At 39.4% G+C, this 23,584-nt stretch overlaps 1 protein-coding gene and 1 long non-coding RNA gene across 7 annotated transcripts in view; one reads left to right on the forward strand and one right to left on the reverse strand.

The window, feature by feature from the left end:
- LOC122884323 overlaps positions 1-23,584 on the forward strand; it is a 40,417-nt gene that overhangs the window by 11,236 nt on the left and 5,597 nt on the right. For 2 of the 3 annotated variants that reach the window (XR_006379862.1, XR_006379860.1), the window contains exon 2: positions 11,929-12,057. This is a non-coding gene — a long non-coding RNA (uncharacterized LOC122884323). Of the gene's footprint in view, positions 1-11,928; positions 12,058-19,890; positions 20,009-23,584 lie in introns of all 3 variants that reach the window. The other variant, XR_006379861.1, reaches the window with a different exon arrangement.
- Positions 12,088-23,584, reverse strand: part of atrnl1a (attractin-like 1a) — a 259,623-nt gene continuing 248,126 nt past the window's right edge. For all 4 annotated transcript variants that reach the window (XM_044214108.1, XM_044214113.1, XM_044214109.1 and 1 more), the window contains one exon: positions 12,088-13,725. In XM_044214108.1, coding sequence (XP_044070043.1) covers positions 13,604-13,725 — 122 coding nt within the window. In that variant the 3' untranslated portion in view covers positions 12,088-13,603. The remainder of the gene's footprint in view (positions 13,726-23,584) is intronic.

Consider the following 23,584-nt stretch of genomic DNA (forward strand, 5'->3'; position numbering starts at 1 on the left):
AATGTGAAATATATTTACTGCACTGGCTGATTCTTTATCACTTGTTGTAAAAAAGAAACATTAAGGTTTTGACGACTCACTTGACTGATTTGAGAATTGATGAGTTGAGATTTATATTGCAGAGATGGTCGGTTCAAAGTGCATTGCTGATTTCCTGCTCAGGCTTCATTGTGGGATGCTCATGCTGGAGTGTCCAAATGACATGGACACAATTTGAGTTGTTAGCTTCTTTACATTTTATTTTAGGACTGTTTGGGTTGATATTGCACATTTTTTGTGGCCCTGTTGTGGAGATTTGTAGTTCTAATCTTCAAGGTTCTTTAGGAGACGTGATACATATGAATAAAACTGAACCAGACCTGTCATTAATTAGAATTGGCTGTCATGCTGCAGTCTGCTCACACTCATAACAAGCCTTCTGATATATATATATATATATATATATATATATATATATATTTTTTTTTATTTTTTTTTTTATATATATATATATTTATCATCAATACCAAAGCTCTATTCATTAATGGACAGTTTATAAGAGGAGGTCATAAAACTTAACAAACACATTTGGTCTCCTGACACCAGCACGAATTAACAGCTATTAATGCATCACGAGGGAATCGCTGTGTGATGCACTAAAGTCCTGTGTGGCCAATTCATGTCACTATGACAAATAGGTTATGAATACTAATAGATGTGTTTGTTGCAATCATGTTTGGTTCTTTACAATCATAGTTTAATTAGGCAGGTTGTTTACAACAGATTACATAAAAAAAATAGTGGAGTAACATAATTAGTAGAAATACCAATCATTTGTGTACTTAAAGGACAAGACTGGTGTTTAATCGCTTGAAAAATCAACAATGTATTTCTTAGTTAATACTCCTCTACCCTGTCTGTGGCTCTTTAAGCCCATTGGTTCCTACTGAAGACATCCATCTTTAAAAAGGAGTCACAAATGTATAGAATCATTTAAAAAACACAATTTTCTAAAACAGCTGGTCACTGTAGTTTTTAACAAACATTACTAAAAAAGGAGGATTTTGCATTTGTTCAGGACTATTTTCAGCGGCGGATTAATATACATTTGGTGCTTTAGTGAGTGTTTGGGGTAGCAGGACGTGTGTGTGGGACTGAGTCAGAATGAACTACAGTGTGTGTGTTCATGGTAATGAAGAAACATGTCACCCAGTGCAACAGTGTGGCTCACTGATGTGTTTTAATAGTTTTTGGACAACAATGGAGCTCTGTGGCTCAGAGGAAGAAGATATACGGGCTTTAAATACACAGACAACTTGTTAGTAGGATCAGTTTATAGTTGGTTTTGGTCTTTTCATAGGGCAGTGAAAGAAATGTAATACTACCAGACTTATCCTTAAAGTATTTCTTAAAGAATTTATACTTGGATATTTATTTGTCTGAGTACTGTAACTTGCCATTCACAACATATAGCCTACATTTTAAAACAATATATTCTAATATACATCTATATTATCTAACGTATATATTAGGGCTGAAACTAACGATTCTATTCATTGTTGACTGATCTGTCGATTATTTTCTCGAATAATCAATTCTTTGGTCCATGCAAGGTCAGACAACGGTGGAAAAAAGGCCATCTCAGTGTCTTGTTTTGTCAGACCAACAGTCCAAAACCCAAATATTCAGTTCAATATCATAGAAGACTACAAAAACCAGCAAATTTCCACATTGGAGAAGGTGTAACCAGTAGCTTACTAGCATTTTTTTAAACAGTTAATTGATTATCAAAATAGTTGCTGATTAATGTTCAGTCGATTGACTAATTGATTAATTGACTAATCGTTTCATCTCTATATATACAGTATATCATAATATAATATTCTTTATTCCACTACAATTACATAGCCTTTTTCATTACATACTACAAAATGAAAGTTTAAAACTCAATCCTCAATCTCAAACAAGTTTTCTGTCGTATTATTAATTCAAGCATTGTTTTGAACCACGCAGCCTTATATTTTAAACCGTAGGAGATTCCAAAGTTTCCAAAGATATTGAACATGTCAGGAAAAACGTGTGTAATGATACATAAGATAGCCATAGAACAAAGTGCTACATGGGTCCACATTTGCAAACCCTGAGTCAGTCCCATACCAAGTTCTGTAACAGAACTGACCCATTACCCGCATCAGTTCTGGGCCTGACCTGATCCCTTTATTGGAAGACCATGCGACCCGACCCGTAATCAAATACTTATACTCCCTCACTCAGTTCAATACGCAGTGTCCGAAATTAACCTTTTGACTCACCAGCCGGTGGGACTGGTAGATAAAAAAAATCCGCCGGCCACGCATATTTTGTACCGGCCAAAATAAATTTTTGTATCACATAAAAATTCATATCAGTACATTTCATTGAGATAATACACTATTATGTTGAATACAAACTTAAAGAGGCCAGAGCAAAATTTGAAGCTAAATTATTTTAATATATTGGTCAACGGTTAATCAATACAACCTGAATGCAACTCAAGAAGTGTTGATCTCAAAATTCTACTTATTTGCTATTAAATGTACTTAAGGATCAAACATAAAAGTAATGGGTCGAACACAGGACTTTCACACAGGAGACTGGGATTCGTTTCCTGTGTGAAACCAATAATCAATGTTGATTGTTTTAAGGAAGTAGTTATTTTAACCCAAAACACGATCTTTTCCTAAACCTGACCAAACTGCGACCGTCACCTGAAACGTTTCTCAGCAAGCTTTATTTTGAAAGTCTACTCTGACGTTGCATATTTATTATTGCTAACTTGACTGCGGAATGAGAACGTGTTGAAAACGTGACACGGTGGACCGGCGTGTGAATTACACACTTTGGCGTGATACCGGTTTGCAGCACCAGACCGGCGGTGTGTGATAGTTGAGCGCAGTATCTGATGTCCCGTACGGTACAACAGTGCCGCGAAACTAGGCGCACTCGAGACGGTCAGTTTCACGCCACTGTTTAGACGCGTGTAAAAACTGTGTGTCAAACTCCGACGTAGGCAGCAGAGGACAGAAGCAGCGTGACCATAGAGACCCTCAGCATAGTTTATTGCATGACTATTTTGGTACAACCATCCTGAGATTTATACAACAAACGGAAAATCTGCCCGCGCTTGGCTGGTGTTAATTTCGGACCCTGTCAAAATGCTTTGTTTCTTACTTGCGCTCGGCAAACAACCAAAGGAGCCTTACCTTGGCCGAACAAGTGATTGGCACACACAGCTGAATGAAACAAACACACAGTAATTGTAGACAGATTGTAGGACTGGTAAAATTACGTTGGTAAATATGAAAATAAACTGACCAGGTGCAATAATATAAAACAAAAAAAAAACATGGTGTCTTGGATATGAATATTTCATTCAGTGTAAGACTCGATGAAATGTTGAACAATGAAGAAAAAGTAGTTTTTTTTCATTTCTTTTTTTCATTTTTTTCAAAAACTTACCTTGGGGCAAATCAAGGTTCTACACGTTACATTTATTTTTATATAATTTTTAAAGGCTTTTAAAAAAATTTGAACAGTGAGTCACAGAAATGATTGGAAAAATCTCTGCGACAAAGCAGGAAACTGGTCACCTCAACCTGTCAGCTGACCCTGCAGGCGTCCACGGTGTCCCTGTGGTTACTGCTCACATAATCAAGCTGCTCACTCCTTCTCTTTCATCCTTCACATCTTTGCACTTTGTGTGCTGAGAGGGAAAAAAAGGGCCCTCTTTGTTAGTGTAGAAGGCCACTTATGACAGAGCAGTGCATTTTGGGATTAAGTAGAGGACGGCGCTTACAGGGGCGACATTCTTCACAGCGTCAGCGTCATAGAGGCCGGCTGACTAGTGTGGTTTGGTTGGGTGTGTGTTGGGGGGTGGGGGGCGGAGGACAGCAGTGTGCTTTGTAATCCTGTGTTGCACCCCCGCCGCAGTTGGCGCGTAATGGCATAAAGATTGAGGTCTGGATGGGACATCAATCACAAGGATGTGGCTCAGCTGACCCTGAGTCAAGCAAGAGGGAGGTGAGAGAAGGGGGAAGACCAAGGGGGTGAGAGAGTGGGGGATGAGGCAGTGAAAAGGGCAGCAGAGATGGAAAGATACTGTAAGCAGACAGGATAGAGAGAGGGAAAGAAAAAAAGGCGTGTGTGTGTGTGTCTCCATGGATATAAATGGGACCTAAAAACTCAGACTTGGCAGAGGTGATGTGCGGTTGATTTAGCTAATTTAATTGAGGATTCATTCCAGGCTAAATGTTGTACTTATGTCTCGAATTTAGGCTTGAATTTAGGCCAAATTACAAATATCATTCATTCTCCTCGGCTGAATGGCATTTTTGTGACTACGTCAAACTGAAACGTTAAGGGCATCAACTGAAAGGTCCTACAAATTTGCGTTCACATGGAGCTGTGGAAACCTAATCTTAACTAGATTATCTGAATATTCACTCATGTAATCTTGAGTAGAAAATAAGGTACAGTTATTGCTCGCTTTTGTTTATTAAATGGGATTTTGTCTGTTTCTTAATTAAGCAGGTAAAAATCAATAAACCAGAAATCTGTGTGAATTTTATATTTTTACCCCTTTTGTACTTAGAATATGCGCCAACATCCCTCTATTTTTTTATTTATTTTTGGTCTTTTATTTATTACTGGAAGCAATTTCCAAGCTGTCAATGTCACAAGGGCGTTACTTGCTGTAAACTGTGGTGATCAGTGTCAGCAGGTCACAAACACTTTTGGCGTAAACAGTGGGTGAGATTCAGTTCAAACGAATGTTCCCCTTTTACCAAAATCTGGGTATTTTCAGTGATAATTGGTTAAGGCTGTTAATGTATGTGTAGTACTGGGTATGTTGTTGCACTAAAAATTATGAACAGGGCATTCTTACTCTGATTTGCAGGGCTGCCAACTTTTCAATTTAGTTTGGAGTTAGATTCGGTGTCGATGAAGTCGGGACATTTTATGAGTAGGCCTTCTGTGACGTTACCCACCGCGGGGGTCGGGGTCATCACTCCTCAACCCCCAGGAATTTTGTCAAGAAAATTCTGCAGCCAAATTCACAATTTTAAAGCATTTACAGATGGAAAGCCAAGTAATTTATCATGGTCAATGATGAATACGTATGGTTGATCAGCATACCTGCCAATCATTCTGCCAGAAAAGTGGTAAATATACACCAGAAAAAGCCGTCTTACTCTGCATGTTTAACCCAGAACCTACTGAACATCACATGCTGTGGCATTCAATCAGGGATGTAAGCTGTACTTTGAAGAATAGGACTGGTACATCTATGGCACATTATTTATGGCACTATCAACAGATAATGTTCCATTTTCCAACTTTCACAACATGTAAGTCAGACACTGTCAATAGTTTTATCAAGATCACTGTAAATGAATGTTAGCTTTTGTTTACGTTCAAGTCCAGTGTCTAGTACTCTTTATTATGAGGAGTACATTATGATTACACCTTCTCACTGTAACTCAAAATACATGCCTTTTTTACTCCCTTTTTAAAAAATATAAAAACATTGTATAGCCACCATTTTATTGTCCGAACACAATCCTTCTTACCTTAATGTATCCATACTTGTCTTTTACCTTCTTAAAATGTAAAAGTTATCAGTTAATCAATGACAGGCAGAAATCAATTCATCAAACTTGCTGCTGTTGGTGACGCTTCATTGAACACATTTTCTATCACAAAACTCTACCAGTAACGTTACCTGTCTGCGACTCGCAAGACTGGGTCCACTCGATGGCTATCCCGGTGTACGCTGGTGTAGCGCCAGCTGTACAGAGTTGATTCGCGACGTTATCAGTTATATATGTGTAGCGTGTAAAAAGTGCCAATGGCGTGAGTCTCACAGTCGGTGCGTGAGAGTTGGTTGGAGTGATGTGGATTTAACAGAGACTACAATCTTGAAGGGTACAGGTTTGCACTTTTTGTTATGCTCTCTGAAGTGTTGCTAACATGTTTTTTTTTTTTTTTTTTTTTATGGACATAAATATGTTTTTATGTAGAATTGGTATGCTTTCCGATAAAGGACATTCTGGGTTTTAACAGGGAGTATCGAGACTGTTTTATTTTACAAAATGTACGCATTTTCTTCGCTCTGTTTATTCTGTTTTTTTAGTTGGTCGGTTTACCACTTCGGTCCTGATTTTAAAATAGGCAATCTCAAACAGCATTGGATGGTTAGCACAATTTATTGTTCAGCCATTCACCAGGATGTATTGTAATCACTTTGGCGATCTCCTACTTTCATGTGTGGCCGGACTGCTGTGTAGCTTGCAACACTAGTGTGTACTATTGAGACCATGTTGGCTAACGTGGATCCGTTTGTGACTCTGTTCATGGTGTGATTCATGTGGTTCAGAGAGCATTTATGCAAGAGAGACCTAGAGAGACGAGTACTTGGTTTCTCTACAAGTGCAGTTGCTGGTGCCTTGCAACAAACTGCTGAAAGGCAGTGTGGTCCTTGTCTATCACACAAACATATCGCAGAGTACGCAGCTACATATTGTTCATGTCAACTAAGACCAGTAGGTTAAGGTTAGAGACAGATTGTGGTGGAGGTTAAATTAAGAAGAAGGCAGTGCATGTGATCCTGGGTTGTCAGTGATGAAGGCAAAAGCTGCTCGCATCCCTTTATTTCTTGCATTGGCACCGAATGCTCCACTGATTGTAACTCGTTGACTCTGCATATGAACAGAATTCATTGGAGATTGAGTTGGTGTGTTTGCACATATGTGAACATGTGGGACCCATGTCAGAAGTGTGCCAGGCTCTTTGTTACCATTTTCTACCAGAGACTGACAGTAAAACAGAAAACATTCCCATGTATCTGCAGTCCAACAGTGGCAGAAAGTCATTAAATTGGCAGGTAACCTTTCTTCTTCTTTCCCTCTTTGTATGTTTGCAATCGTTTTGTGTGTTCAGGTATTGAGCTTTTGACATTTGACTTTACACTAAAAACAGAAACCCCCCTTTCATCCTCAGAACTGGTTTTAAAAACATCTTAGATCAGGATAAAAGGGAAAGTGCACCACTTCCTGCTGCCTCTGACGTGGAGGTATTGAGCAGAGTGGAGATGCCAGCAGCCCACTTAATGCTAAATACTGCAGTCTTTTATCTTGGGGGAAAAATACAGTGAGCTGAGAGCATAAAAAGGAGCACTTATCTCCTCCTGGCCACTAATGGTGGTGACACTAGCAGCATTGGCCTCATGTAATGTTCAGAGGCCTTTCAAGTTTCAAAATAGACTTTCAAAGAAAGGTGTCAAAAGCAAACAGGTGTGAAAATAGCTTTCAGTAATAAACATTTCCGCATTTGTTGAAACAGTTTTTAAAAATTAAGTTTGATCATGGACGTAGCGAGTGGTAAACCCAACCAAATTAAACATATTAGATTGTATTTAACACAGTTTATTTTAAATCATTTCCATTCTGAATTAAAAAAATATCAATATAACCAATCCTTAGCTTAGTGAGCCATATCAGACTGACATTGGTTACAAGCGGATAAGGTTTTTCAAGGTAAAAGAAGGCATATGCAAATGATTACTGACATGAAAGCATTGTTTACCCAGCTTTTTATTTACCACTACATCACTGACTGTGAAAGATTTTGAAATGCAGCCAGACGGTAGAGCGCTGCTGTTCCTTGGAAAGAATGTATGTTGGTGTTTTCTTCTGGTTATAGTCCCACATTTGCATAAAAGTGTCTAATTCTTGAAGATTTGAGATCACCCCACGGCTTCGTGACAGAGGACATAATCCGCGGTCCATTTTAAAGCACACGCAGCTATTTGTTAGTGAAACAATGCAGACATAAAAAGACTGGATTGATTTTATTTCTATAAACTGCATCTGTATGTGGCATCACATTTGTAAACAAAGTCCCACTACACATAAAAGTATAAATGTGTGTGTGTGTGTGTGTGTGTACAATAGCAGGGCCTTGGGGGGCACACATGGATGCAGTGCAGCCATTATTAACGTTAGTTACACCTGTGTTTGACAGGACAAAAGCTCTGCTAGGCAAAAACGTCTATATGGAAGGAATAACCAACATACTTACAACTTCTGTACTGGTAGTAAGGTTTGTTTTAAGGACGGTGCTATAAGAAAGGGGTCTTTAAAATCTAAATGTTTTATCCCCTAATGAGAATAAATGTGCTCAGCAAATTTCATTGCAATCTGCCTACTGGATTATGACATTTTGGCTTGAGGATGGTGGCCAAAATGGAAAGGTTCATCTTCTGAGGAGCATGAATGTATACATTCGTTCCAGCTCTGGAGACTATTCACTGCCGATGTGCCAGTGTCCCACTCACTCCATGCACTGGGTCTACTTTTGCTCTGGTCTCTGGAGCGTGAAATTCACTTGTGAATGTTTCTAAAAACCTATATTTGATAGTTGAATTGAAATGACATTTTAATGATGGATTTAATTTGTTACTAACTTTGTCTTTACACATAACTTTTTTCTTGTTTATAAGTAGCGAAAGAGAGGAGAAAGAAGAGCTAAAAAAAAAGTGAGGAAGGCAGACAGGGACAGGTTTTTTTTTTTTTATTATTATTTTCTTTCTGGTGCTAATATACATTATCCAGAAAATGCTGATACAAGAAACAAAGGCACAAGACATCTGTTACCACATCTAAATGAGCTGCAAATATGTATTCATTATGCTTGTAAAACATGGAAAATGTAAAACAACTTTATTGGAAATATAACTAGGCAGAGCTCCGGGGTACGACCAAAAAACCGTCAAGTGCGACTGAAATTTAGTAGATCTGATTTAAAAAATAAATAATTAAAAAAAACGATGCCTTCCGCGATCGACGTGGACAGTCTCCCCTCGCTGTACCGCTCCCGTGCAGTCTACTGATAATTGCACATGCTCTGCAGAGAAACAGAGAGAGAAAGAGAGAGTCTCCTGTGTAATGTAGGTCTATTTATGCCGTTGTTTTGTTAAAGCTTGTAAGTGCACCTTTTGGTGCTGATGTCATTCCGGACCACATTGGTGTAGATAGTTTCCTCCTCCACATGATGCTCACCTGCTGTTGTGAAAATGGAATTGCAGGTAAAAAACAAAAAACTTTAAAAAATGTACTGCTGTCGAAGAAAGTTAACAGCAGAAACAGAGGCAGGTGGGGCAAGCCTCTGTGTGTGGAGAAAAGACATTTTCCTATAGCTCAGTCCTATTATTACTAATTTATTAATATTAACACTACAATTATTATTATGATAAAACAGTAGTAATAATAATATAATAAAACTTTGTTTTGATAAGTGCTCTATAAAGTACAAAGTGCTTCACAACAAGAGAAATAAAATACCACAGTGAATGACGAAATATAAAGAAATAAAACACATAAAATACACAAAAGCAATAAAATAAACAGCCAGTTCAGGTAAAATCAGGATCTGCTTTCAGATAAAAATGTGTTTTGAGACGAGACTTAAGAGAAGACATTGACTCAGAAAACCTAATGTCTTCACGCAGGTTGTTCCAGAGCCTCGGGGCCCTGATGGCAAAAGCTCTGTCCCCCTTAGATTCCATCCAGGACTCAGGAACAGACAGAAGACCCCTGCCCGAAGATCTCAAACTACGTGAAGGTTCATAAGGGATTACAAGGTCTTAAATATAGTCTGGAGCCAGGCCATGAAGAGCCTTAACAGTAATCAATAAGATCTTAAAATCAATCCTAAAACAAACAGGGAGCCAATGTAAAGAGGCTGAAACAGGTGTGATGTGGTCGAACCTCTCGGCCCTGGTTTACAGCCGAGCAGCTGAGTTCTGTACAGTCTGCAGTCGTTTCAAAGTTTTTTTGATTAAGACAAGTGAACAGGCTGTTACAATAATCAAGGCGATTTCTACTATTTAAAAAAATAAAAATAAAATTCTAGGTGGTATTTGCATTGTGCCTCCCCCAAAATCTCTCTGTCTGTCTGAAAACCTAACACGGCAGCAGCAAATGGCCGCCCACCATTGAGTCTGGTTCTGTCCAAGGTTTCTGCCTCTTAAAGGAAGTTTTTTCTTGCCACTGTCGCCAAGTGCTTGCTCGTGGTGGGATTTGTTGGGTCTCTGTAAATAATATTATAAAGAGTACGGTCTAGACCTGCTCTGTAGGAAAAGTGCAATGAGCTAACTTCTGTTATGAATTGGCGCTATATAAATAAAATTGAATAGAAGGGGAAAGCAAAGTGAGCAGATTAAAATGGTGAAACAAGAAATAACTTACTAGAAATAGGGTAAAGTATTAATATGTTCTTTCAAATATTAGCCTATATAACGTTGGTTTTTGTGAGTAGCATAAAGAGTTATACAACCCTCTGTTATAAAATGATAAATAAATCTACCTTGTATATATTATCCCCCCATAAAAGATAACGCTTAAAATGTATTACTTGGTGCACCTAAATAAAAAAAGTTAGGCACCAGTGCCACCAATGTAAAAAGTCTGGAGCCCTGCTAGGGCTACACGATATTGGAAAAAAGTGACATTGCATTTTTTTTCTGCTGACAAATAATAATTATAAAATAGCTCCATCAAACCATAAAAAAAACAATAAAGCAAATGGCAAGTAGCAATGAAATGTCACCAAAAACCAGCACTGCAAAAACAAATGGACCACAATTCAATGCAATTTTCAATAGGTGAATTAAATCAAGCAAAAAAAAGCAATATTGGTGTGAGTGTGCATGTGGAAAAACTCGTCCTACAGCCCCAAAACAGTTCAGTTCCAATCCAGTACACAACCACAAAAAGACAACTCAAAAGTCTGCTCATCCCCACGAAACAAATCAGGAAATCAAAATGGAAATAGCGTCTGTATTCGTAGTTCAGTAACAGTGATTATTTACAATATACACAGTAGTCAGTCAGGTATGCAGCGTTGGCCTCAGGTCCACCAAGACCGACAATTCCTGGAGAAACACACACGTCCATCGTGATATTCCTCCTCCTGACACAGACTCCAGAGACGAGGCTTGTTTGTTTGTTTGTTTTACCATGAGTTGGTTAAAGTGACGCTGACTTTACAAGGCGATCTGATGCAGAAGGTAAATCTGGTGTATCTCTCCTCCACTGGCCAAAAGACACTGGCAGCTCTGACACACAACAGTTCGCTGTGCATGCAGAGCCTGCATGTCACTCACCTCTCTTGTAGATTAGTCATGGAAAATGAGAACCTGGCAAGTTTTCCTTTTTGTATCAAGCAGTAAAAAAAGTTGTAGCGTGATGTGTTTGAGTTAATTTGCCTTAATGACATCACACATCCTGCGATGTTGATGCTGAAACGATATCGTACAGCCCTACATATAACTGCTAAAGAACAGACACGCCGCCGTCCGACACTCTTCCAGTGGACATCGCAGGTTAGGTTTTGTTAGGAAAGGTGACAGGGTCACTCTGGGGACCCAGGATATCTGCAGCACATTTCATGGGAGTCCAGCCATTAGTGTTCTGCAGTAGAAAACTGTAAATGAGTTGGTGTTTCGTGGACCAAAGTCTTGGTCAAGGAAGCAGTTTGGCCTGCTGGATAGGTCAGCAGGTCACTAAAATCTTCAGTGGTCATTCTCTGGGGATCATAATTCCAAACCAAATTTCATGGAACTCTTTCCAGTAGCTGTTGAGACATCTGGTTGTGGCCCAAACAGAACTTGCACCCAAATTAAAGACCAACTGATGGACCAGTAGCACCATTCTTGGGCTCAGTAAGATGAAAGGCAAGGCATATACTGCTAGTTAACTGTTGTAATGGAGTAGGGTGCCGCAAGTGTTGACACTAATAGTTAGTCGTAACAGAACTGTGCCTTTTTGGATTATGTGTTATGTAAAATGTAAATGAATTATTAACGCAAGTTGTTGCTCAGTGTTTTTTCCATTCTGTTTGTCCATTCAGGTTGCTGAGCCAGTCCTGATGTAACTCTGTCAGCAGTGTTGGATGGCAGAGTCTATAGTGTTGGCTGAGCTTGTCATCTGACCCTACTGACATCCTGAGAACACCGATCAATACAACACAACACCAGAGGTAGGAATATACACAGTATATCAGATCCAATTACCATACAAAGAGGCATCAAAATGTTTTAATTGTAAATGTACAGATTTATGCTCATATGGACAAAAACAGTGTGATGAGCTGCCCTTTTGTTAATAGAAGTCTCAACAACAAACTGGTGCAAAATTACATGAAAACAAAACACCTGAATGAAAACAATCAGGCTTGATATATAGACAATACATGTGCATAAAGACATACATCTACTGTGTATGTGCAGTTGATAAAAAGTGACTTTACAATATCTATTGACAGTTTTAACACAATTGGTAAAGGGAAAAACCTTTTGACATCACACAAAACTGGCTATGATATACATAAAATATATTTGGAAATGAAAAGACTGAGTACTGCACAGATCTCCTCTGTAAAATCAATTATGTAGTATGTTTAATAAATCCTTAGTGCATTTGTAAAACTTGCTAAATTATTGTTTAACTGTAATTTGCATAATTAATAAATAATTACATAAGGAGATATGTTACATAAAAGTTTGTCACAAACAGGCATGAAATCTACTGGAGGTCAAGAGAAAATATGAATAGTGTAGCTTCACAGTAATCGATGAATTAATAGACATAGGAATACCATCAGTAGTATGCGTTTGATGATACCGACCTTGAGGTTACATCGCAGCCCAGAATAAACATTACATTTGGATGATCGTTGCATATTATTATCCCACAGAGGGTCCTAATGTACTGGTAAAGCATTTCACTTGTAGTGCATATACAGACGTGTATAAGGCCCAAAGCTACGTATAATTGACCCTTTTCCATTACAGAGGACCTGAGCAGATATCAAAATGTAGAACTTCAAATGTTGGTGCAGGGAAAAACAAGAATTCCATGTATTTCATAAAGACACATCAACAGTTGCATTCAATGATCTTAGCAAGATGCAGTTCTCAACAGTAGTAGTCTTTAAATTCCCTGGAGACTTTCTACTCAAGCAAATGTCACAGAACACCACCCACTGCAGTGTTTTTCATTGATCTAGTTAGGTCCGTGTTGTTCTTTCCAGCATGGCTCACTGAGGCCGAGTGGGTCAGGAGGACTTCATTTCAGCTCAAAGCCATTCAGTTTGGTGTGCAACAAGTGTTTTTCTCTGTCAATATGGCAAACTGCATGATAGACAGAAGCAGAGCCACATGGCATGAAAGTGGTAAAGCCTGCCCGCTCTCTTAGTAAAATTCTGACCAAAGCTGTGGTGTAGAAACACATTCTCGTTCGGCAGGTTTCCAATATTTGTTTTCCTGGTTCATCAGGACCAACATGTACACACAAGGGAGAGAGAGCATTTTTCCATCTGATCCAGGGTAGAAAGGGACCACTAGTACCATTTATTCCCAGTTTGGGTGCCTGTTGATGACAGTGGATTTATTTCCTCTCCTTACAAGCCATTATCAAACACCATCCAAACCCAATTTTTGCAGGCATTTCCTTTGTTTAAAGTCAATGAGAATATCGCCATTGTTCCCTGGGGGGCACAATGGATATGTTTGAGGGCATTCAGTTCATACACATGTCCCTTGGTGGTGCACGGTGTGTTTGCGGTGCTTCAGACCCAGGCCTCTTTCTCTGAAGTCCATCACTCGCTGTTGTGATGTGTCTACCAGAGCACTGGCTATAGCAATACCTAGAAGCCCAGAGAGAAAAGAGAGTTAACAGAGAAATATATAACACTTCAAAGATTTATTGTAGGTGGCCTGTTGAGCTGAAGCCATGTATACATTCTATCAAGACAAAACTGATTACAAGAAATTATTTTACAGTATTTAATGAGGGATCTGCTTCATTAGTTAAGAAAAAAAAATCACCATATAAAAGAGATGCAGAAAATATACAATACTTTGTGTGTAAATAATAAGATACACTGAACCTGCAAGGTAAAATCTAAAATGAAGTGTGTTTAAAAAAAAAAAAAAAAATGCTTTACTGCATTTGCATAATATGGAGTTCCATAAGGTCCTATTGTGGGTCCCCTTGTTTTCTATGTACACACTCTTAAGACCATTGCAATTGTACCTGTTGACCCATTTGAATCAAATTAGTTTTCTCCTCATAATTGTCTAGCTGATGTAAAGAAATTGTTGTAACTCAGTCATGTTTTTATCAACTGAGAACTATCAAGGAAATTACATTTAAAGTATATTTGGATTCCCATTTATTCCTTTGTGTGTAAAGCACTTTGTAAAATGTGTTTTGAAAAGTGCTACATAGATAAAATTAGCTATTTAGGGATGCAACAATTCACTTTTTTTTCAGTTCTGATCCGATTCCTATAACCTGAATTTGGATTTCTGCTGATACAGAGTAACGATCCAATACATGTTTAGCGTTAATTAATAAGCTGTATGCCACACTGTGTGGAAGATACTGAGATCATTATTTTATGTGTAAGGCAACATCAGGCTTGACTTATACATTGCTATCCTAACTTTGTAAAACAAAATGTAACAAATACATAGATATAAATTTACTATTATTATTATTAAAATAATCATGCACCAGCAAATTGGTAAAAAAAAAAACCTTAACAGGAATTACAATTCAAGTGTAAACCTTTTTTAAAGGTACATTTACATTCCAGTATAAAACAATACATCTGCATCAAATGAGAACAAAATATAAGCCTGCCAGTTTGTGTGATGACGTCCTCCGACTTGCCATTGTGGGGCGCTGTAAGATTGTGGCTTGTGACGTTTAAGTTTCTGTTTGAATATTACTGCGTAGTTGTTAAAGTTTAGAAATGGAGGGGGGAGAAGTCAGAGCGGAGGGTATGAGGTATGAACGGGCATAAAACATGGTGGTTTATAGTTTTAAGCATTAGTGAGGTGGCAGTTACATTTCTTGACTCCAGCTGTATTTTGTGACTGTGTTTTAGAGTGACTCATAATTGCTGCTAAACATAGAATTGAATTCAGTAGGTCGTCATCAATACCCGATCCAGCTGTTTGAGTCAGTATTAGGCCGATGCATTTCTATTTAGGGCCACGGGAGAGAATAGCCCAAAAGAAAGCAAAGAGGGTGAACTGAAAATATAGAGTAAGAGTGAAAACCATGTGGAGAAAAAAATAAACTGATGAACATCAACGCAAAAAGCCTCAGCCAATGTGTGACAGGTGGAGACTCATCATCCTACCAGCAGGCACCTCAACGCAACATCCAGAAAACATTTTATCAACGTCACTCCAGCCAGTGTTGTCTGGCTTCAGCAGGAGACGCGAGGTCATTGAAGCATATCTCCCACCATCCTCTCTCATTCTCTTTCCTTTTTCAGTCTGGCTACCTCTCTCAAAACAACTTCTGTATCTGATGTTTGACTTGCTCTCCACAGCAGGGCTTACGGAGAGCAAGCCGAATGCACCAAGGCATCACATGCCTCGGAGCGTTGCGTTACCTTGGCAGTAGCTTCTGTTGTTAATGTGGATTTAGAGTGATGGCAGCTCTTGCGAGTGCAGCTAGTCCTGTCTTTCCCTCCCAACAACCGTGGGCTTGACAATGCATGGTCATTACGACAAGAGCTCAATCTGCCGGTATGCAGGAGCCAAATAAACAAAACAGGCAAACAGTGGAGGATATCTGCTGCGCTCTCGATACGATTTGGATGTTTTCAGCATTTCACAGTCAAGTGATTCTTGGGATTTTTTTAGTGGGGGGGAAAGCCGATTACACAGTCGCTCAGTGTGCGCCTGTGTGTGTGTAACTGTGTAAATACTGTAATTGTGTGCATGCACCTGTGCACATACATATTTTGCAAAGTTCTGACACAGTAAGCCATACAGACAGACAGGGCAGCCAACAGTTATGTGCTCTCTTCATCCAAAACGATGGAGGGAAGGTGATTGGCTAGCAGCACCTGGTCTGTTGGAATACGGTTCATTATGGCTGTTTGTTTCACTTTAGCAGTGGTTTTATAGGTGGTTTTGTTTTGGCTACCATAGACAATACTTTAGATTTGGCTTTTTGTCGTTATGGTAATTTGGGGTTTTCTGCTTCTGTTGGTCAGACAAAACAAGATATTTGAATGTTTCAATTTCAGCTCTGGGAAATTGTAATGGACATTTTTCATTATCATCCGAGAAAACGACTAATCAATAATGAACATTATTGTTCATTGCAAATTAACAATAATCACCCTACAAATGGTAAAAACGATGCTCTCTTGTCTCTCATTCAACACCGTAACTTTTTAATGTGTGTGGTAGAAAATGGATACAAAATAATTTCAGCTTTTTTCTTATACATTCTAAAAACTTGATTTCTTTAACAGCCAGGACTAATAACAATGTGCAACGTTTCGTGCTGCAAGATTGATCCTTCATTTAATTGGTAGTTTGTTTTTGTTTGTTTTTTTGTTTTTGACTAAATCATCACTAAAATCACCTACACAAGACCTCAAACTTATAATCCATCTGTCTGAAGGTAGTGTACAGCCAGCATGAATTACATACACACCTGTCTGCGAGATAGAAAACACCAGTTCTCATTCCACAACCAGTTCTAATGAAAGACAAAACAAAGACTGGAAAAGTTAAAATAAAGAAAGATACTCATTAATTTCGAATGTGACATCTGAATATTCTATCAAAATAGCTTTCACCTTTGACAAATTGCCATCATGATTGTGTTGATTTTTCCGGGTGAACACACACATCTCCATTTGCAAAATTAAATTGGTCAAAAGTAATTAAATTATGCTGCAGGTGAGTGCAAGTGCTCATTTGCTGCTGTGGCGACCGGGCGCGTTAATGTGATTGTTTTGTCAGGTGAGTTGACGCATCATTAACCCCCCCCCTCCTGATAGACTAATGGGGTCATTAGCAAGAGATAAAATTCCCCAGGAACACATATCGGCACAGGTCTGATGTGGGAAAACTGGGACTGCAGCTGGAAAACATCTGTGACAGGAGGAGCCCGCTTGCTAACCTGGTTACAAACTTCACAGCCAGGCCCTCCTCGCCTTCTAAACATCAAGCCTGGCTTCTGAATCTGTGCTCGCCCTAAATGAAGGCACCAGGGATGGTAGCCTGCTTAGGATCCAATATAATACTAAACCATAGATATTTATTCATCTGTGAGGCACTGATTTCAGGTTTTAAAAGACCAGCAAACATGACTCATAACAACAACTGTGTACGCCTGTAAGATTCAGGTTTGATCCTGACTAACTAGGATGCCTTTCTTTATGCTTTGGGGGGGGGAGGACATCTCCAATTTAAATATCTCTGAAATATATTTGCGCAAAGAGGACAACAAAAAGGCAAAAGGATATCCCCAAAAGTTGAGGCGAAAAGTTGTGATTTATGTGGCTACATCATTTCAAAAAACAAGACAGTTGTGCATCTACAAGACAGTCCTGACCTTGCCTTGACTTTTCTTTCCTGTATTTTTTTTTTTATATGTATCTGATCCAATTTGTCAGTAAGACCTTGAGTTGTCTCACTTGAACCTTATGTATGTTTAAAACTGTTCCATCAATCATTTTAATGGCGGGTATCTCATTTTGGAACAAAACTGGTGGATATCTCATTTTGGAACAAAACTCTACAACAAAGGGCAAGATCAAACCTTCATGTCCACATAATAAATACATGAGTTGTCTGAGAGTAAATGCCACTAAAAGTCAACAAGCAGACAGATGAAGGAGTGGGGGTGACAGGAGAGTCCATCCCAGCGGGGTGGATAGTTTCAAAGACAGAGAGGATCAAAGTATCGGAGATCCATTCGGGTCAATAGAGCTGAGTTTCTGAGCGCAGCTATCCAGTCAGACACCCAGACGGAGACAGTGGGACACAGGGAGGAGCTCAATGCAGGGAGAGGAAGAAAAGGACACCGGTGCTACAGCAAAGCTTACAGGCCAGTAGTCTGAGTCTGGTCAGAGAGAGAGGCTAGGAACTAACTAACAAGGATCTAACTCCTAGAAACTTAAATAAGTATGACATTTTGGGAAATACACTTGTATGCCATTAACAGACCATGAGATCAATATATATTTCATCTGTGTGTGTGTGTGTGTGCGTGTAGAGTCAAAGACCAGAAGTAGAAGGAAAATGCCAGCCTAGCTTAAAAAAAATAATTTGCAACAACTCCAAAAACCATCCTAATAACATCTTGTTAACTAGCTAGTAATGCATGCATGACTCACCTGGGTTTTGTTCGTTATAATAGAAATAACAGCGTGTAAACCTGGGAACCACACTACTGTAGGACATAACTATTGCGATACGAAAATAAAATCTTTTGATAGGCAGCAGATTTCACTTGCTTCTACTCTTTTAGCTAAACTAGAAATAAAAACTGCTTAGACGTGTTGCTGTACTGGCACTGGGATGACACTGATACCAATCTCCTCATTTAAACCTCGGTAAAGAATAGAACACGTTTATAGGGCTGTACCAAATAGTTCAAAGCTTCATTCATAACATTGACATGTCTGTTCATTCCAAGTTTGGAGAAGGGTGCAACTGCAGTCCTCCCTCCTGAGGCCCCTAGTTCTGTTGTATAAAGTAGGCTATGTAAACTTACACTTATTTCACCTTTCGCAGGCCACCAACATCTGTTTCTGAACAAATCTGAGACGAGAAATAAGCAATCCAGTTGTTGAATTTTCACTCATTAGATCTACAAGGCCTAATTTAAAAGTTTGTTCCGACTTTCATAAGGCAAGGACACTGCACTTTCCACTGCTTTTCTAGCCTGTTAGCTTACTACTATAATTTCCCATAGAGTTTAGCGAGTTAGCTAACATTAGCTTGCAGTTTACCACAAAACGTACAGTTTGTGGTAGCTGGCTTAGCGTCTATCTTTCCAACAAAACTTACGGTGTGTGATTTCTAAAATGAGTAGTGGTGAAAGTTACTATCTTCTGTTATGATCAAAAGTGGTCAACTTCCACTTTAAAACGTTGCTGTCTGTTGATACTTTGACTAGAGCTGAAAACTTCGGATCTAAACTTTGAGAAACAAGGCAACTTTGATTCTTAGTGTCGAATCTCCCCTTTCGATGAGAAGGATGATTAGTCGAATTAAAAAGTGGTTCAGGCGGCGTATTGGTGAAGTTAGTTTGATCGGCCAAATGAAAAAATTGACAGTTACCTCTCCCATTCAGAATCTCTGGTCTGCAGAGATACCTTACTCATTCATTCTGCAGAGAGCAGGGTGTGAGGTCGGGACTCACAATGCAGCGACTAGGTGACATCGCTGTCGCCGTCTCTCTCTGCATTCACCCAAAATTGGGCCACAAAAATGTGGCTTCTTTCTGCAGGGTTGTGCGGAGGTGTGGCCATGTTTGTGCTTTAGAACATAACTGCTGTGAAACAATCAGAAAATCACGTTTTATTTGTGATTCACTGCTTTGTTCTCGCTAACGCTGCTCTCTATCTCTCGCTCGTTGAGGAGGTGGGACCAACTTTGAATTGTGTGTTTACAAACAGCAACTGACAACTCCTACTCATTATGCCTTTACTTAACAAAAAAGTCAATTTAATCTGATGAATCACTTTATTCAAATTGAGGATTTTGTTTTGAAGTTTTTTTGGGTGAGGACGTCATAAAATTTGACGACAGACATTCGAAGCTTCTATAGGTTTTTGAATGGAAAAACAATGGAAATAATGGAAAAATATGGATGCCTTCTTTGTTCGCTGAGCAGTTAGACTAGACAGAGGTTTAATTAATTAATCCAAGTGTTTTCTAAAAGTGTTGTCTTGTGTTAAGATTTTTTCAGTGGTGTTTTTAATGCAAATAACGAATCAATTTCCTGTCCAGGGATAATAAATTTGACTTTTTCCTCCCTTTAGGAAGAGGGCCAAAGTGAGAATGATACAGCAAAAGGCTCAAGATGCTTTGTTGAGGGAGAGAGAGAGAGAGATTGAACCTGAAGAACAGAAAAGCGATACATTCAGATTTGGACACATGGTACAGTTCCATCCACCTGTTTTTTATGGTTAATTTGTGCATTAAACACCAACATTTTGCCTCAAAAAAGGTTTTATGCTTGGCTGAGATAGAGAAACGGTTGTTGGGATACACCTCAGCGTTTTGGTACCTGCTTCTGCTTCTCCTACTTCAGAGAGAACTTTCATGTCATGGTGCTGTTTACTGTTACTGGCCTCCATGCCATCGGAAAGCCCAGCAAATAAAGAATAAAAGTAGCAGTGTCTGGGATGTCAGTAACTGCAATAACCCTGGTTCAGGATCAGACAGGGACCCTTGTTGCATGTCAAAGCCCAATCACCATAACTGCTTACAAAATGTGGGGGAGATGAGAGAAATACTCAGAAGCATCAATGAAATGCCATGATGTATCAGTTACTGGTGCTCAGTTAGATGTGCAATCTTGTCACATACTGTAGAGGTGGTTGATGGACATACGAGCTGATTCAAATTTTATTTTGCTGACATTTCATAAATTTGCGTAAAACTTTTTAATCGAATTGTCACTACATAAACAAAACTGAAAGACAAGACGCAAGAATAGAAAGAGTATAAAGGGATAGAACAGAGTAGTGAGGAAGGAAAGGGAGAGAAGAGGGGATTATGTTTTCTTTCTACTTCTCTTCAGTTGGTTTAGAGGAAAGCAGGAGTGAATTTATCAAAGCATAACCACAAGGACTTATCATCTAAGCGTCACTGCAGTAATATGCAAATCTGGTTTTGTGGGTGAGGGGGGCGTCAGCATGGACTCTTACCACCCACTGCACTTATTCAACAACTCCTTCAATCACTTATCTCCCTCTTTCTGTATCTCTCTTGATACATCTCCACAACTTTCTACCTGTTTTCACTGATATTTTTAAGAATTTACTCCAGTCTCTCTTATCCAACCTCTCACCCTTTTAATACCTCCTTTCTCTCTCATGCTGCACTTTCTATTTTTACTCACAAAGACTTTCAACATCTTACAGTACCTATATTTTTTTTTCCTCTTTTACCCCTCTCTCGGATATTCTCGGCTCTATCTCTGGTACTGAATAGGCAGATTAGCGCAGGAAAAGGCAACTGTGAATACTGCTGCGCCTCTGTCTCTATTGACCCACTATCTAAGTTTGAAAGAGAGGCTGAGAAGGAAATGTAGCCCACTGTCTTTCTCTCCATCCTCAACCACTCCACTGCACCAAACTGAGAATATGTGCAGCCTGTTAAATCCATTAACTACTCATTGAGTCCCATTTTACATGAAACAATAAAAAATTAAACAATTGCAGCTGCGAGAGGCACAGCATAAAGAGGTAGAACTGACAGGAGAAAGATGAAGTGAAACAGAGGCCATGGAGATGGAAGAGTGGTGACTGGAGCCAAACATCTTTCCCCCTTTTTTCCATCCATTCCTCCCTCTGTTTCACCGGTCCTATTTTCTTTCTCCTGATTTGTCCATCATGTCAGGACACTGTGCCTTTGAGTCAGTCAGTCACTCAGTGGTCGAGCTGTTCCTCTCCTGTGCGAGTCGCTCTCGGAGGCAGGGACCATGTGTCAGTCGTCCACTGCAGCTGTCACTAACCCTAACAGCAGTGAGGCGCTTCTATTCACTGTAATTTTCAGGATTCCTGGTTGGATTGTTGAGACAAATATCATCCAAAAATTATTCTTTTAGTACAGAATTTGATTTGACTTTTAACAGAGCGATCTTTGTGTTCTCATGAATGTTTTTTTTTTATGTCAGTGTGTTTCTGTCGCACTAGAGTGAAGAAAAAAACCATACAAGAGCTTAGAGACCTCCTCTACTTCTGCAGCTTGTAATCTCATCACACAGACTAGCCTGTGGACAGTCAGAGAGAGGAATGTAGAGTTTGACACAGAGTTTAGCTAATACAAAATGGTAACAAAAAAAGTGCTCAGCATCTATGCTATTTCCAAAACTGTAATGTAAAAACAGTATCCATGTATCAGAGTAAAGGTACTGCCTTGCAGAATAATGTAGGTGCTTTGTACCTCCAATCAAAACTGTTGATTAGATATCTTTTTATAATGGAAGTGTTGTTACAGATGCACTCAGACAGAGGCATACTGCGCTGGACAAAATTGCTTTTTATTCTTAGGGTCTTGCCATGTGGAGCAACACCACAACATGCACTTATTTTATTATATTATATTTTTACTTGTATGCATGAAAGGCAAAATAGCTGAAAAATGCAAGCACTGCAAGTGAAGTGTGCATGTCAGATGCACTGGTATCCATGTTCAGTGACACACCTATGTTTATCTTCTAATCCAAGAATTCCTAGGCCTTTAAACAATGATATGTCATTTTGATGACGTGAATTTGGGATGTCTCATGTTTATATCATGACATCACATATGAGGTCATCCATCCATTGTCAGCCACTAAGCCGAATCACAATGGTAGCAGGCCAAGTAGAGTAGCCTGGACGTCCTTCTACCCAGCCACGTCCTCTAGCTCCCTCTGGGGGATCCAAAGTCTTTCCCAGGCCAGATAGGATATGCAATTCCTCCAGCATGTTATGGGTCTGTCTTGGGATCTCTTCCCATTTGGATGTATCTGGAAAACCTCCAGAGGTAGGAAATCCATTAAACATTAAAGCATTAACGTAGAAAAGGTTTCAGTCGTAGTCACCTGGACACTGTTTTCAGAATCAAGACGTTTCGGATGACTACGACTGAAACCTTTTCTACGATAGAACACTCCTGGACGAATGAGGGACTACACCGTCTTATATTAAAGCATTAAACAAAATGCCCAACCACCTCATCTGGCTCCTAACCCTAACCCTACTCGGACCACCTTCCCCTGTCCCTAAGGGTGAAGGAAAGTCATTTTGGCCACTTGTATCTGCAGTTTCATTCTTTTGATCACTACCAAAAGCTCATGACCATAGGTGAGGGTTGGACCATTGATTGACTGGTAAATTGAGGGCTTTACCTTCAGACTTAGCTCCCTCTCCATCACGACGGTCAACAACTCCCATATTACTGCTGACACTAAACCACTCTGCCTGTCGATCTTGTGCTCCATCTAACCTTCACTCTTCACTTCATGTTTAAACACCAACGAAACTCCCCACCAGTCAATCAAACTAATGATACCTCTTGGACGGTACGTAGTGGCACGTCATTTGTCGCCCTTGCTGTAGGCACATGCCAGGTACACTGCATAGGCACAGTAGCCGAAATGTTTCAGTCTCATGAGTGAATTTAATTTAATCACTGCTTTTCTGGAGCATGGATGTTGAGAGCTAAGACAGTGGCTTCTTATGCAGCCTGTCAACCCATGGTGACACATCTTGCCACTGCTACCGACATATGGGCTTACATAGAAAACAATAGGCCTGGGGGATTTGATACCAGTTGTATGCTGCTGGTATGTTTTGCCCTCAATTCATCCAAACGATAAGGTATCTACAAGTTCTGAGAATCTCCCTAGAGGTATCACTGTTTTCTGTTCCGGGGTTGTGGCACCAGGAGCTAAACTCAGTGTGGCCACGTTGAAGGACATCACATTGGTGGAGGAGAAGCACAAACTGGGCACAAAAACAT

This window comes from Siniperca chuatsi, linkage group LG11, assembly GCF_020085105.1.
Source record: "Siniperca chuatsi isolate FFG_IHB_CAS linkage group LG11, ASM2008510v1, whole genome shotgun sequence".
Lineage (NCBI taxonomy): Eukaryota > Metazoa > Chordata > Actinopteri > Centrarchiformes > Sinipercidae > Siniperca > Siniperca chuatsi.